The following is a 12,500-nucleotide window of genomic DNA, read 5'->3' on the forward strand; positions in this document are numbered from 1 at the left end:
ACACACTGAGTACCACAAACACACGCATGTATTGTAACACGTAAACACATAACAGAGAAACACACCTACGCACTTAACTACACTGGCACACACATGTCCACACACTGTCTTTTTTTCTCAACCAGTTTTCTTATATAATCAAATTGTTAGGTGTGATCAGGTTCATTCTCATTTGACTAGGTCAGCTGATGATGGCCAGATGATGTTACCATGCCCAAAATCAAATGCTTTGAAGAGAACAATTATTTATCGTGCCATCAATCATTGGAATAATTGCCCACTGGATATACGTAAAATTAATAGCAAAGTCTCTTTCAGGTACCATCTGAGAATGCACCATTTATAGTAGTGAGGAGGGAATGTACATATTTACTGTATTAATGGAGTAATGAATGTAGTGCTGTAATGATTTGTTCAGAGTGATTTCTGGTGATGTTTATAATGATGTCTACAATGTTTCTGCTTTTACATGATCATTGTTAAGTAATTTTTATTTGTTCTCTTTTTGTTGGACCCCAGGAAAGATTAGCTCGTCCCACTTTGGTGACAGCTTAATGGGGATCCTTTTAACAATAAACAATGTCCGGACACATACATAGAACACATACACAGATACATACATGCATAAAGAACGTGGAGGAAGTGAAAACACACAGCCTCCTTTTCCGGTCTGCTCCTGTGTCTGTCGCACAGAAACAGAAGTTACAGGGTCTTGACAAATGACTGACAGCTCAAAGTCGAGGTCACCTATTTTGTGAGAGGCATTGAAATGACAGAGGAGAGGGTGGAGGTGTAGAAGGAGCGCGGAAGCATGATTGGTAGAAAACACGATCTCTACATTTGTCTAAATCTGCCCCTGTCCAAGTAGGTGTCAAAAGTTGAATTGTCACATCTTGAGGGAAAAGGGGGTGGAAGGTCACCAAAAATATATTTACGAATCCATCAGGTGTATGGTCTAAACAACGATGGACAAAAGAAGTCTGGCCAATAGGATTTTTTTGCAAGAAAGGAGGAGTAGGAGTGAGGAGAGGAAGAGTGAGAAAAGGAGGAATAAAAGGAAAAAGAGGAGGAGGAGGAAAAGGAAGTTAACGAAGGTGCGATAGAGTCAGGGACCTGGATTGGGTGCTGACGTATCAGACATGGTTGGCCCCCGTCGGAGGTATACTCGGCCGATGTTCGCCCCCGTCTGGGATATGACTGATTTCATATCGCTCTTACGTTCGTGATAGTCTGTTTGTTTGTGTGTGAGTGTGTATGTGTGTACGTGTGTGTACCATTGAGAAATCTGCTGTCGGTAGACAGGATGGAATAAAAAGAAAAACTGAACTGACGTCTCGCTGCTGACAGGAAATCAATTTATTGGAAAACACACACACTCATACAAACACACCCACACACAGACATATCCTTCATATGAACAACCCACAGTACACAGCTCAAATATCCCCTCAACACACACACACACACACTTTCTATCTGTCTGACATGCACACACACTCACAAGGGTTCTCTCTTTCTCTCTCTCTCTCTCTCTCTCTCTCTCTCTCTCTCTCTCTCTCTCTCTCTCTCTCTCTCTCTCTCTCTCTTTATATCTATCTCTCTCTCTCTCTCTCTCTCTCTCTCTCTCTCTCTCTCTCTCTCTCTCTCTCTCTTTCTCTCTCACACACACACACAACACACACACACACACACACACACATGCTACTGTAAAACACATCGTTCTGTGTCCATGTGTGGGTGTGACTTCCCAGGGCATGGCTGGCTGAAACCTGCCTCACCAGTTTGCAGAGCAAGCTGGCAGAAAATCGGACAATGAAGAGCAAAGCACTGGCGAGCTGCCAAAGACACAAAAAACAAAGTCTTGACGCACCACCAGACATCCCTTCTACAGTAGCCTAGTAGGCTGTGAGTTGCTGCACATGTGTGTGTGCACATGTGTGTGTTCATGAGTGTGTGCGTGTGTGTCTATGTAATCTACTGTAATGCCAGACTACTGAGAACAGGAGCAGCAGGAAGTGGAGGACATGAGCCAGGACCAGTTACATCTCCCTTTTCTCCTCCATTCTTCCTCCAACAAGATCTCCATTCATTCTCTCTATATATACAGTATATATTCAGTATATACTGTATACAGTATATATATATGTTTCGTGTCCTCCTCCTATATCCCTTTCTGTCTCTAGGCCCGCTTGTGTGCTTGTGTCTGTTGGTTTGTGTGGCTGTGTGCGTGTCTGGCTGTGTGATGGTCTGGTTGTGTGATAGTCTGGTTTTGTGATAGTCTGGTTGTGTGATGGTCTGGTTGTGTGATAGTCTGGTTGTGTGATGGTCTGGTTGTGTGATGGTCTGGTTGTGTGATAGTCTGGTTGTGTGATGGTCTGGTTGTGTGATAGTCTGGTTGTGTGATGGTCTGGTTGTGTGATGGTCTGGTTGGTGTGATGGTCTGGCTGTGTGATGGTCTGGTTGTGTGATGGTCTGGTTGTGTGATGGTCTGGTTGTGTGATGGTCTGGCTGTGTGATGGTCTGGCTGTGTGATGGTCTGGCTGTGTGATGGTCTGGCTGTGTGATGGTCTGGTTGTGTGATTGGTCTGGCTGTGTGATGGTCTGGCTGTGTGATGGTCTGGCTGTGTGATGTCTGGCTGTGTGATGGTCTGGTTGTGTGATGGTCTGGCTGTGTGATGGTCTGGTTGTGTGATGGTCTGGCTGTGTGATGGTCTGGCTGTGTGATGGTCTGGTTGTGTGATGGTCTGGCTGTGTGATGGTCTGGCTGTGTGATGGTCTGGCTGTGTGATGGTCTGGCCATCACTGCAGTTGTGTGGGATTTGGGGAACTGGCAGGCACTTGGGATTGTGGGTAAGGGCAGCTGTTGGAGGATGCTGGGAGGAGGCAGGCAGCTGTGAGCAGCGAGGACGGATGCTGATCCACACTGCCATGGGAAAGATGACAGATAACATCTGGTGCAACGCACCACAGCAAGAGAAGACAATACAAGATCAGAGATGTTGTCTGCTGTCAGCTAGAGCTGGGTGTTCACATGACTGATCACTCAGACATTGAAGACAGTTCCATGTAAGATGGATTCTCTGCACATTTAGCATCAGCAGCTGTCTCTGAAGGAGGGGATATCTCAGTGGATCACTCCTTTTTTGAGATTCATGTATTTTTTTCTTGTATTGTCTGATGGTTTATGGTAGATATCAGTCTTGATCAGTGGGAAACCTCAAGCCCTATTTGTCACAGGTCATAACAAGTGCCATATCTGAACAGATCAAATTGGATGTGTATTTGATTTCCTGGTGGGCGGGGGCCAAACCTGAACCCTGTACCCACACGTGCTGGGAGAACCCTGTAGTCACACGTGCTGGGAGAACCCTGTACTCACATGTGCTGGGAGAACCCTGTACTCACATGTGCTGGGAGAACCCTGTACTCACATGTGCTGGGAGAACCCTGTACTCACATGTGCTGGTAGAACCCTGTACTCACATGTGCTGGGAGAACCCTGTACTCACACGTGCTGGGGGAACCCTGTACTCACACGTGCTGGGAGAACCCTGTACTCACACGTGCTGGAGAACCCTGTACTCACATGTGCTGGGAGAACCCTGTACTCACACGTGTTGGGAGAACCCTGTACTCACACGTGCTGGGAGAATCCTGTACTCACACGTGTTGGGAGAACCCTGTACTCACACGTGCTGGGAGAATCCTGTACTCACACGTGTTGGGAGAACCCTGTACTCACACGTGCTGGGAGGAACCCTGTACTCACACGTGCTGGGAGAACCCTGTACTCACACGTGCTGGGAGAACCCTGTACTCACACGTGCTGGGAGAACCTGTACTCACACGTGCTGGGAGAACCCTGTACTCACATATGCTGGGAGAACCCTGTACTCACACGTGCTGGGAGAACTCGGGCGCCTCATCGTTCACATTGGCCATGCGGATACGGACCGTCGCCGTCCCTGTGCGAGGCACCTCCCCTTTATCCACCGCCATGACGACAAACTCGTAGAGGTGGTTGGGTCTCTCGTAGTCCAGCGCCCCCCCTGGGAAGATGGTGCCGTGGGGGGGAGATGCTGAAGTCGGGACTCAGGGTGTAGTATGTCAGCTCAGCATTCAGGTCTGAGTCACAGTCACTGGCTGACACTGGAAGAAAGAAATACAGGATGGGTTACTGATGGATAATACAAACAGGGTGACAGAGACAGAGGGGGAAAGAGAGAGCGAAAGAATGGAAGGGAGAGGTAGGTAGGTAGGTAGGTAGGAGAACAATGAAAAGTGGAGATGAAAGTGTCTGGCTGACACTGCTGGAAAGAGAAGGGGTGATAGAAGTGAAAGGATGTGAAGAAACCAACACTGGGGGGGGGGAGGAAGTAAAAGCGATGTATAGAGAGAGCAAGAGAGAGGAAAGATGGGGTAGAGTGTCAGAGCGGTTGCAACTACTGTACGGTCTTCTGACTTCTCACTCTGAAAGTGCACCAAAGTTAAGTTATTGCCAATTCAGCCGTGTCCCCTCGTGTTTGCTCTCTCCTGCTCTGCAGGTCGGGGGGGGACGCCGCTGTTTGCAACATTTCTGTTTCCCCTCTGTATGTTCCCAGTCTCACGGAGTGGCCAGCCAGGAGCAGATTGATTGCCTTGCTAAAAGAGGGAGACCCACCTGGGACTGGAATAAGCATATTTTCCGCTAACAAGAACATTCCAGCGCAGACCTCTCAATGCTATGATTCTGTGATTCTCCTGACGCTGCAGCATAGCATGGATTGCACTCTGACTTGTGTGTCTTCAGGCTATGTTCTATGGCCCGAGTGAAAAACAGCTGCATGTGTTTCTGGTTGGGTGGATTAGTGTGGTATCTCACATCACTGTAGGAGGGGGTTTAGAATCAGAATCAGAATTCGGTTTATTCGCCATGTATGTTATACAAACATGGAATTTACTGTGGCAGGGAGGAGCAAAACAGTAAACATATACAGATCTTAAATTAAGTAAAAGTAGAAAAGTTTAACTATTTCTAAGAACTAAACAATCTAAGAATACAACAATTTAAATATAAAATAAAATATATATAAAAATAAGAATAATGAGCAGCGTGAATGGTCAACATAGTGCAAGAGATAAAGTGGCTTATGCATACTGAATTGCCATTAGATGGACTTATAATAGTTAAATAAGTGAATGAATGTCAATGGGAGTCCTTGGCCTTGTTGAAGAGGCCAGTAGCAGATGGAAAGAAACTGTTCTTATGGCGTGAGGTTTTGGTCCTGATGGACCGCAGCCTTCTGCCAGAGGGGAGTAGCTGGAACAGGGAGTGACCAGGGTGGGAGGGGTCGGCCACAATCTTCCTCGCACGCCTCAGGGTCCTCGAGGTGTGCAGGTCCTCGAGGGTAGGCAGATTGCAGGGTGATGGGGGTGAGTGGGGCTGTATTCTTCCTGAAGTCCACAACCATCTCCACTGTCTTAAGAGCATTGAGCTCCAAGTTGTTCTGGCTACACCAGGTCACCAGGTTGTCAGCTTCCCACCTATAGTCAGACTCATCCCTGTCAGAGATGAGCCCAATGAGGGTGGTGTCGTCCGCAAACTTCAGAAGTTTGACAGACGGATGACTGGAGGTGCAGCTGTTGGTGTACAGGGAGAAGAGCAGAGGGGAAAGGACGCAGCCCTGAGGAGATCCGGTGCTGATGGACCGGGAGTCAGAGACTTGTGTTCCCAGCTTAACGCACTGCTTCCTGTCAGACAGGAAGTCTGTGATCCACCTGCAGGTGGAGTCGGGCATGTTCAGCTGGGAGAGCTTGTCCTGAAGCAGGGCAGGGATGATTGTGTTGAAGGCAGAGCTGAAGTCCACAAACAGGATCCTGGCATAGGATGCTGGGGAGTCCAGGTGCTGTAGGGTGAAGTGGAGGGCCATGTTAACGGCGTCATCCACAGATCTGTTGGCTCTGTAGGCAAACTGCTGTGGGTTTACCCCACACGTGTGAGATCAGAGCAAAGTTGAGACTTTCCGGGATCCTTGTTGACATTTTCATTGACATCTTTTTCAACTGGTCTCAACGTGTGCTGTTGGGATTACAGGTGGTGATTTTGCTAGCCACGTGCACAAGCTCTTCTCCGGTTGTTTGAGCACAAAGCCACAATCCCTGACTACGTCTTGTATTGACAGTGTACATTCACGTGGGCTGAACAGAGAGACAGAGACACAGGGTCAATATTTCATTTCCAAAGAGTGTTTGTGTGTGTCTATGTCAGTGTTTTCTGACCCTGTAGAGAGTGTGTCCATGAGTTTACAGAAGTAGAAATCCTATCAGTGTCTACTTTAGTGTGTATTAAATCCTTCCCACTCCCAGCCTCAGCTCTCAGACTGGTCTGGAGGCTCTAACGACTGATGTTCCAAAGTGAAGCACTTTCTTCACAATCCCAGTGGAACAGGAACACATGGTTCTAGTGCTCAGAGAAGGACCATATCATTTCTAGTGATATGGTCTTCTAGTCGGGACTATTTTACTATCTAAAGGTTCCACCTGTAAATGTGGTTCTGTAAGTGGGTATTTCTGAAACAACGGTGTCCGTTTCGGAACCCTCTCAGAGTGCTCTGAGGATTAGGAGAGAAGCCCAGCTCTGGGACGACCATTGGGGAGCACAAACACACACAAGGACAGATGAGTAGATCACCATGCTCATCCTGCCTCTAATCCTTCTTTCCCAGAAGGCCGTGCACAGGGACAGCGCTGCCGGCGCCGTTCGCCCTGAACCACAATCAGATGCTCGTGTTCCAACATTGTTAATCCGGTGGACAGGGCCCTAATCTGTGCTCCTTCACTGTAAACCTCTGGTCCGACACGTAAACACAAAAAAGAAACATGGTTGAATCTATCATTTCCTTGAAAGCTTAGGCCTTAAGGTCCCCGTAGATGTGACCCAGATCCTAGCGTTCTTTTTCTCTCTCTTTCTCTCTCTCTTTCTTTCTCTCTTTCTCTCTCTCCCTCTCTCTCTCTCTCTCTCTCTCTCTCTCTTTCTCTCTCTCTCTCTCTCTCTCTCTCTCTCTCTCTCTCTCTCTCTCTATATATATATATATATATATATATATATATATATATATATATATATATATATATATAATGTATATAGACACCTGTTGAGCCAACACGCTGTGTCCCTTTTGGCAGGGAACCTCTGCAGACTGGTCAGTTCCAGCTGGAGTCTGGTCAGTTCACCTCATATGGGCCACTTGTACCACCCACCACACGATGAGGAAACTGGGACTTGTGTTGTTTAGTATTCCTGCAGCATGCAGGTCTAGCTCCCTCTCCATCACGCAGTCTCCCTCCCTCCCTCCATCCCTCCCTCTCTCCACTCCACTCTTTAAATCATTTTCTGAGTACCTATGTGTGCCCCTCCACCTCCAGGCCACGGTAAACTGCCCGCTACAATCACACCATAGAACAAGGCTGTCTGATGTACGGGAGACAATAGGCTGTCTCTGAAAGGGACACTGAAAGAGAAAGAGAGTGAGAGAGTGAGTGAGAAAGAGAGATGGAAAGAGAGACAGGAAGAGAGAGAAAACGAGAAGGTAAAACAGAACACCTTTTATTTTTAAGAAATGGAGGGATTTTGTATGTAGAGAGAGGAAAGCAAAGAGATGTGAGAGAGGGGGCGTTTGGGGGGCGAGTGCTCACTCACCCTGCAGCAGCGATGTTGCCGTGGTGACTGTCTCGGGAACACCGTCCTTGCTGTAGATGGACTGCAGGAACTCAGGGACACAGTCGTTCTCATCCACGATGATGACCCGCACCTGGCAGAGAGGAGAAAAAGAGGACTTGAGGGCGGAAAGAGAGAGACAGAAGGAGAGAGGAGGAGGTATGGGTCGAAGCAAAGAGAAAGGAATGCGTTCGGAATGAGCTTCCTGCCTTTGAATGTTTACCTGAAAAAGGTGTGTGAGTCCAGGTGTCTGTACGAGTGCAGGTGTTTGCGTGAGAGTACAGGTGTTTGCGTGTGTGTGGACAGGTGTGTGTGAGTACAGGTGTGTATTTGGTATGAAGGCCAGAGCTGGGAGGTTTCATGTAACAGTCCAATACGAGTGACTGAGTCCTTTCTGATCATAATGTGCAGAGAGAGAAAGAGAGCCCTGGACCAAGTGAGCCTCTCTCTGCCCTCCATTCTCCCACCCAGCCTCCCTTTCTCCTCTCCACCTCCCTCCTCTACACCTCCCTCCTCTCCACCTCCCCTCTTTCTGCGTCCCACTCACTCCCTTCTGTAAATCAGGACTAAATAAGAACAACTGATTTGAGCCGCAAAGGTAGCTTTGCCTTTGTGTTTTCAGTGAAAAAGTTGTATGAAAGATGTTTTTGCCCAAATTATGATTATCATTGTTGTTTGTCTTGTTCGTCTGGAGAATTCTTCTCCTGAAACACTGCCTTTATTAAACAGATGTCCCCTGTCATCATCCAGCCTGCAGCTATGGAACACAATCTGTTAACGCACACGCACACATCAAATCTATCTGACTGTGTGGGTCAGGGAGTCTTAGTGTGTGACTTTCTGTGCGTGGGTTGGTGTGTGCGCTAGCATGTCTATGTGTCAGTGTGTGTGTGTGTGTGTGTGTGTGTTGAGTGTGTGTTGAGTGTGTGTGTGTGTGTTGAGTGTGTGTGTGTGCAATAGAGAGCTGTGATGAAGAGGAGGATGTGATTTGAGAGTCAGTCAGCTTTAATATTGCTGAGCACCAGGAGAGGAGAGGAGAGAGGAGGAAAGGCTGGGCTGGGCAGGTCTCTGCTTGGTTAGGTAACTAATGGCTGCTTTCTCCTCAGTAGGAGTAAAGGGCCTGATAATAAATGGCAAACAGCAAGGACTCCAGTTCACAGAAAAGAGAGTACTCTCAAAGGGGGTTTCACAGTTCCCCACAGGGCTAACCAAACAACCCTTTGGAACCTTCTTTTTTTTCAAAGACTGACTTTTGGACCCCTTTACTAACAGAAAAGCACCCGTTTGAGAACACAGAGAGCAGAGACATGGCTGAGAGAAGATGGCGTTGTGGAGGGCCAAGAGAGCACTTTAACTCTACTCAGCACCATGTTTTTCATGTGAGACACATAATTCCCCTATGCATTGCAGTGTTTACAGAGTGAGCCAGTGATAGCATGGATGCAGCTTCAAAGTGATGGTACTGTATGGAGGTTCAAGCTCTTGGCCTGGAGGAAGGGGGGGGGGGGGGGGGGGGGTTGGGGTTGGGTTTGGGCTGAGTGCCAGGGCAATGTGCAGCAGAAGCACAAATTAGCTGACCTCTTGCCTTCTAACACTTTTCTTTTTTCTTTCTTTCTTTCTTTCTTTCTTTCTTTCTCTCTCTCTCTCTCTCTCTCTCTCTCTCTCTCTCTCTCTCTCTCTCTGCCTCATTCTCTCTCTCTCTCTGTCACTCTCTCTCTCTCTCTCCATATGCCTCTCTTCTAGTATCTGTCTAGCTCAAAATCTTTTTCACTCTTCCAACACTCCTTTTTTCTCAGAACCATGCTGAAGCACAGATGTACGGTAGGAACCTGCATCCCCCCCCCTCTCTCTCTCTTGCTCTCTCTCTCTCTCTCTCTCTCTCTCTCTCTCTCTCTTGCTCTCTCTCCATAAGCTGTACAGCACTACTCCAGTCTATCCCTCCATCTTTCTCTCGCCCCATCCCTCCATCCTCCTGTCTGCCCGAGGGTCCCTGTTCCCCCACTTCTCTCTTTATGTGTGCTCTGTGCTCGCCTGTTGTGCCTGAGGGCGAGGGAAGAACAGGGTGAGGCCAGACCAGAGCAGTAGATGTCAGACAGCCAGAGAGCGCGAGAGACAGGCAGGCAGGGAGGGAGGATCTCTTGTCTAATGTGATGATAACTGGGCTGGGGGGCGGTTCATGGTGTCACGGTATGCCAGCAGGGGACTTAAAACCCCTTTAACCACATGGCTGAGAGAGAACAACACAACGATACACATCTATACAATGAACCTTAATATTGGTAAGTATTACCACTATAACTACTACCACCACGTCTGCTACTTTGAATATTAATAGTACTATGACAAAAAAATGGATGAAAACACTGACGTCACCAACCTCTGTAGCGCTGCTGAGGCTGCCCTGGCTCTCGCTGGCTCTGACCAGCAGGAGGTAGCGATGCTGGTCCGCCTCGTAGTCAATGCTCCGAGTCAGACTGATCTCTCCTGTCTCTTCCTGAATGGAGAACAGGCTGCTGGGATTGATCAGGAGACTGTAGCTGATTGGCTGATTCTGGAATGACATGGCTGGAGTGACCAGGAATCTAGGGAGGAGAAGAAAGAGAGATCGAGAGGAATAGAGAGAGGTACTGATTATTCAACATAACACTAACATCATAAAAAACCTCAGGGTTCATTTAATCAGGAATATGCATAGATAAGATAAGAACAGTATAAGCGTGTGTTATAATGAGCAGAACTAGGTAGGGTTGATAGTGCCTGAGTGTGTGCGTGTGTGCGGGAGTGCGTGTAATCCATGTTTAACACACATCATCATACATGATCTCACACATCTAATGAGGTAGGAGAGCTTAGCCTGCTCTGAGAGCCTCACGCTCTGCTGGACTGAGTCTAAACGTTCACTACACAGGAAGAATGACCTACTGCACAGGTAAGTGTGTATGTGTGTATTTATAAATGTGTCTATGAGTGCTTTTGCTTATACAGAATATGTAAGTGTGTGTGTATCTGCACGTGTGATTATTCAAGCGTGTCATCTTGCTCTATTGCTGTATTTACATGTAACCTCCTGTATAAACCTTTTCCAGGCATAACACATTACTCATTACAGGAACATGAAAGAAAATCCTTCTTCAATTATTAGCTGGCTTAATCACATTGTGAGCTGTGATTAATCATGATTTAACACACATTTGTTTGTGTGAAAACCAGGCAGAATAAAGTATGCTTTGATTGTGGGTTGTCACAGTCATGAAGAAAATAAGTCTATTATTTCCATTATGTATTTTTTATTAACATCTCAATAAGAAGTCAGCAAGTGGGATAAAAGTATTATTCTTATTCTTTATTGTTTTACTTTTGATTCCTTCAAAATCCTTTGTAGCAAATATTTCACAATTTCATTGTGAATGCATTGCATTTAGAAGTAAGCATTCAACTGTACATCTGCTGTCTGTGTGTATTTGTGTGTCTGTGTGTGTATATGTGTGTGTGCCCGTTGGTGTACGCATGTGTGTTTTTTGACAGTGTGTGTGTATACGCGTATGTGCTGGTGTGTGTGTACTCACGGCTGGCCCTCGGGTGTGTTCTCAGGAATAGCGATGGTGAAGGAGGTGTTGGCGAACTGCGGTGCCCGTGGTCCCGCTACCACGGAGACCACTGCGGGGGAACTCCGGCTGCCCAGCCTATCAGACGCCACCACAGTCAAAAGATACTCCCTGTCCCGCTGGAGAGGGAGTCCCGTGGTCCGCACCTGGCCGTTCTTCCTGTCCACCTCAAAGCGACCATCGCCACCTGGAGGAGTGGTGGTATAGACGACAGCGATCAGTTTTGCTTCATCTCAGAGATATTTGATAGATTTGATGAAGGAGAGAATGGATTGAACGGCTCTTAGGACCCAACATTAGCTTTCTTAATCTCAAAGATATCAGCCCAGTAGATAGTATTCTTGATACTGTGTGGGGTAGTATGATGAAGTGTAGGGTGCCAAAAATCGAAGAAAAAAACAATTTCAGTCCTTCCCCACCCGCACGAACCAGGAAGTGACTTACCATCAGACAGGAAGTACTCCACCTCCCCGTTGTTGCCCTCGTCTCCATCCCGGGCGTTGAGCTTGTACACCAGAGAGCCAGGGGGCGTGTCAGGGGAGACCACCGCGAGGTAGGGGGCGGGCACCATGGTCCACTCTGGTACGTTGTCATTGACGTCCGTCACCGTAAGCTCCACCCTCACCAGGTACCAATCTGACCCTATCACAGGAGGGGAACAGGAACCGGGAGAGGAGCAGGAGAAAGAAGTGAGGAGGGGGGAGAGAGGACGGTCAAAGTGTTGGCATTGCTTCGGTGGAGCCATTTTTTTCACACAAACAGGCACACACAAATAGACACAGACAAACACAGCACACATACTCTCTGACGTACGATCACAAAGAAGAGTGTCAGAAAACCAGCAAAGTGTAAATGATGTGGGGTTTTAGGGAATTCAGGTGTTATTCCAGGATTGTCAAATTTGCACCATGCCTCACCGCATTCTATCAAAATCTGTTAATCACGACGTTTACCAAATCAAGAGCTGCAGTTTGCAGAAAATACACAAACAGAACTAGCACTCCTTTGTTCACTTCCATGCACACAAAAATTACAACTTCAACAAAAACAACACGCAAAAAGGCACCCTCCTTCATCCCCCTGTTGTAATTCTTTCAGTACTCCTTATTGTTTTTGACTTCCTTCTTTCAGGCATTCCGTTCCTATAGGCTACTAATGTTCAAAACACAATTGCATTGAATGTCAGCCTCTCTAAGTTG

General features: G+C 47.3%; 1 protein-coding gene across 1 annotated transcript in view; it reads right to left on the bottom strand.

Moving 5' to 3' along the window:
* si:ch211-186j3.6 (neural-cadherin) overlaps window positions 1-12,500 on the bottom strand; it is a 139,774-nt gene that overhangs the window by 62,002 nt on the left and 65,272 nt on the right. The window contains 6 exon segments of the mRNA XM_067249417.1: window positions 3,899-4,071; window positions 4,073-4,149; window positions 7,679-7,790; window positions 10,074-10,278; window positions 11,263-11,488; window positions 11,746-11,943. Coding sequence (XP_067105518.1) covers window positions 3,899-4,071; window positions 4,073-4,149; window positions 7,679-7,790; window positions 10,074-10,278; window positions 11,263-11,488; window positions 11,746-11,943 — 991 coding nt within the window.

The sequence above is a fragment of the Osmerus mordax genome, chromosome 13 (assembly GCF_038355195.1).
Source record: "Osmerus mordax isolate fOsmMor3 chromosome 13, fOsmMor3.pri, whole genome shotgun sequence".
In the NCBI taxonomy this organism is placed as follows: Eukaryota; Metazoa; Chordata; class Actinopteri; order Osmeriformes; family Osmeridae; genus Osmerus; species Osmerus mordax.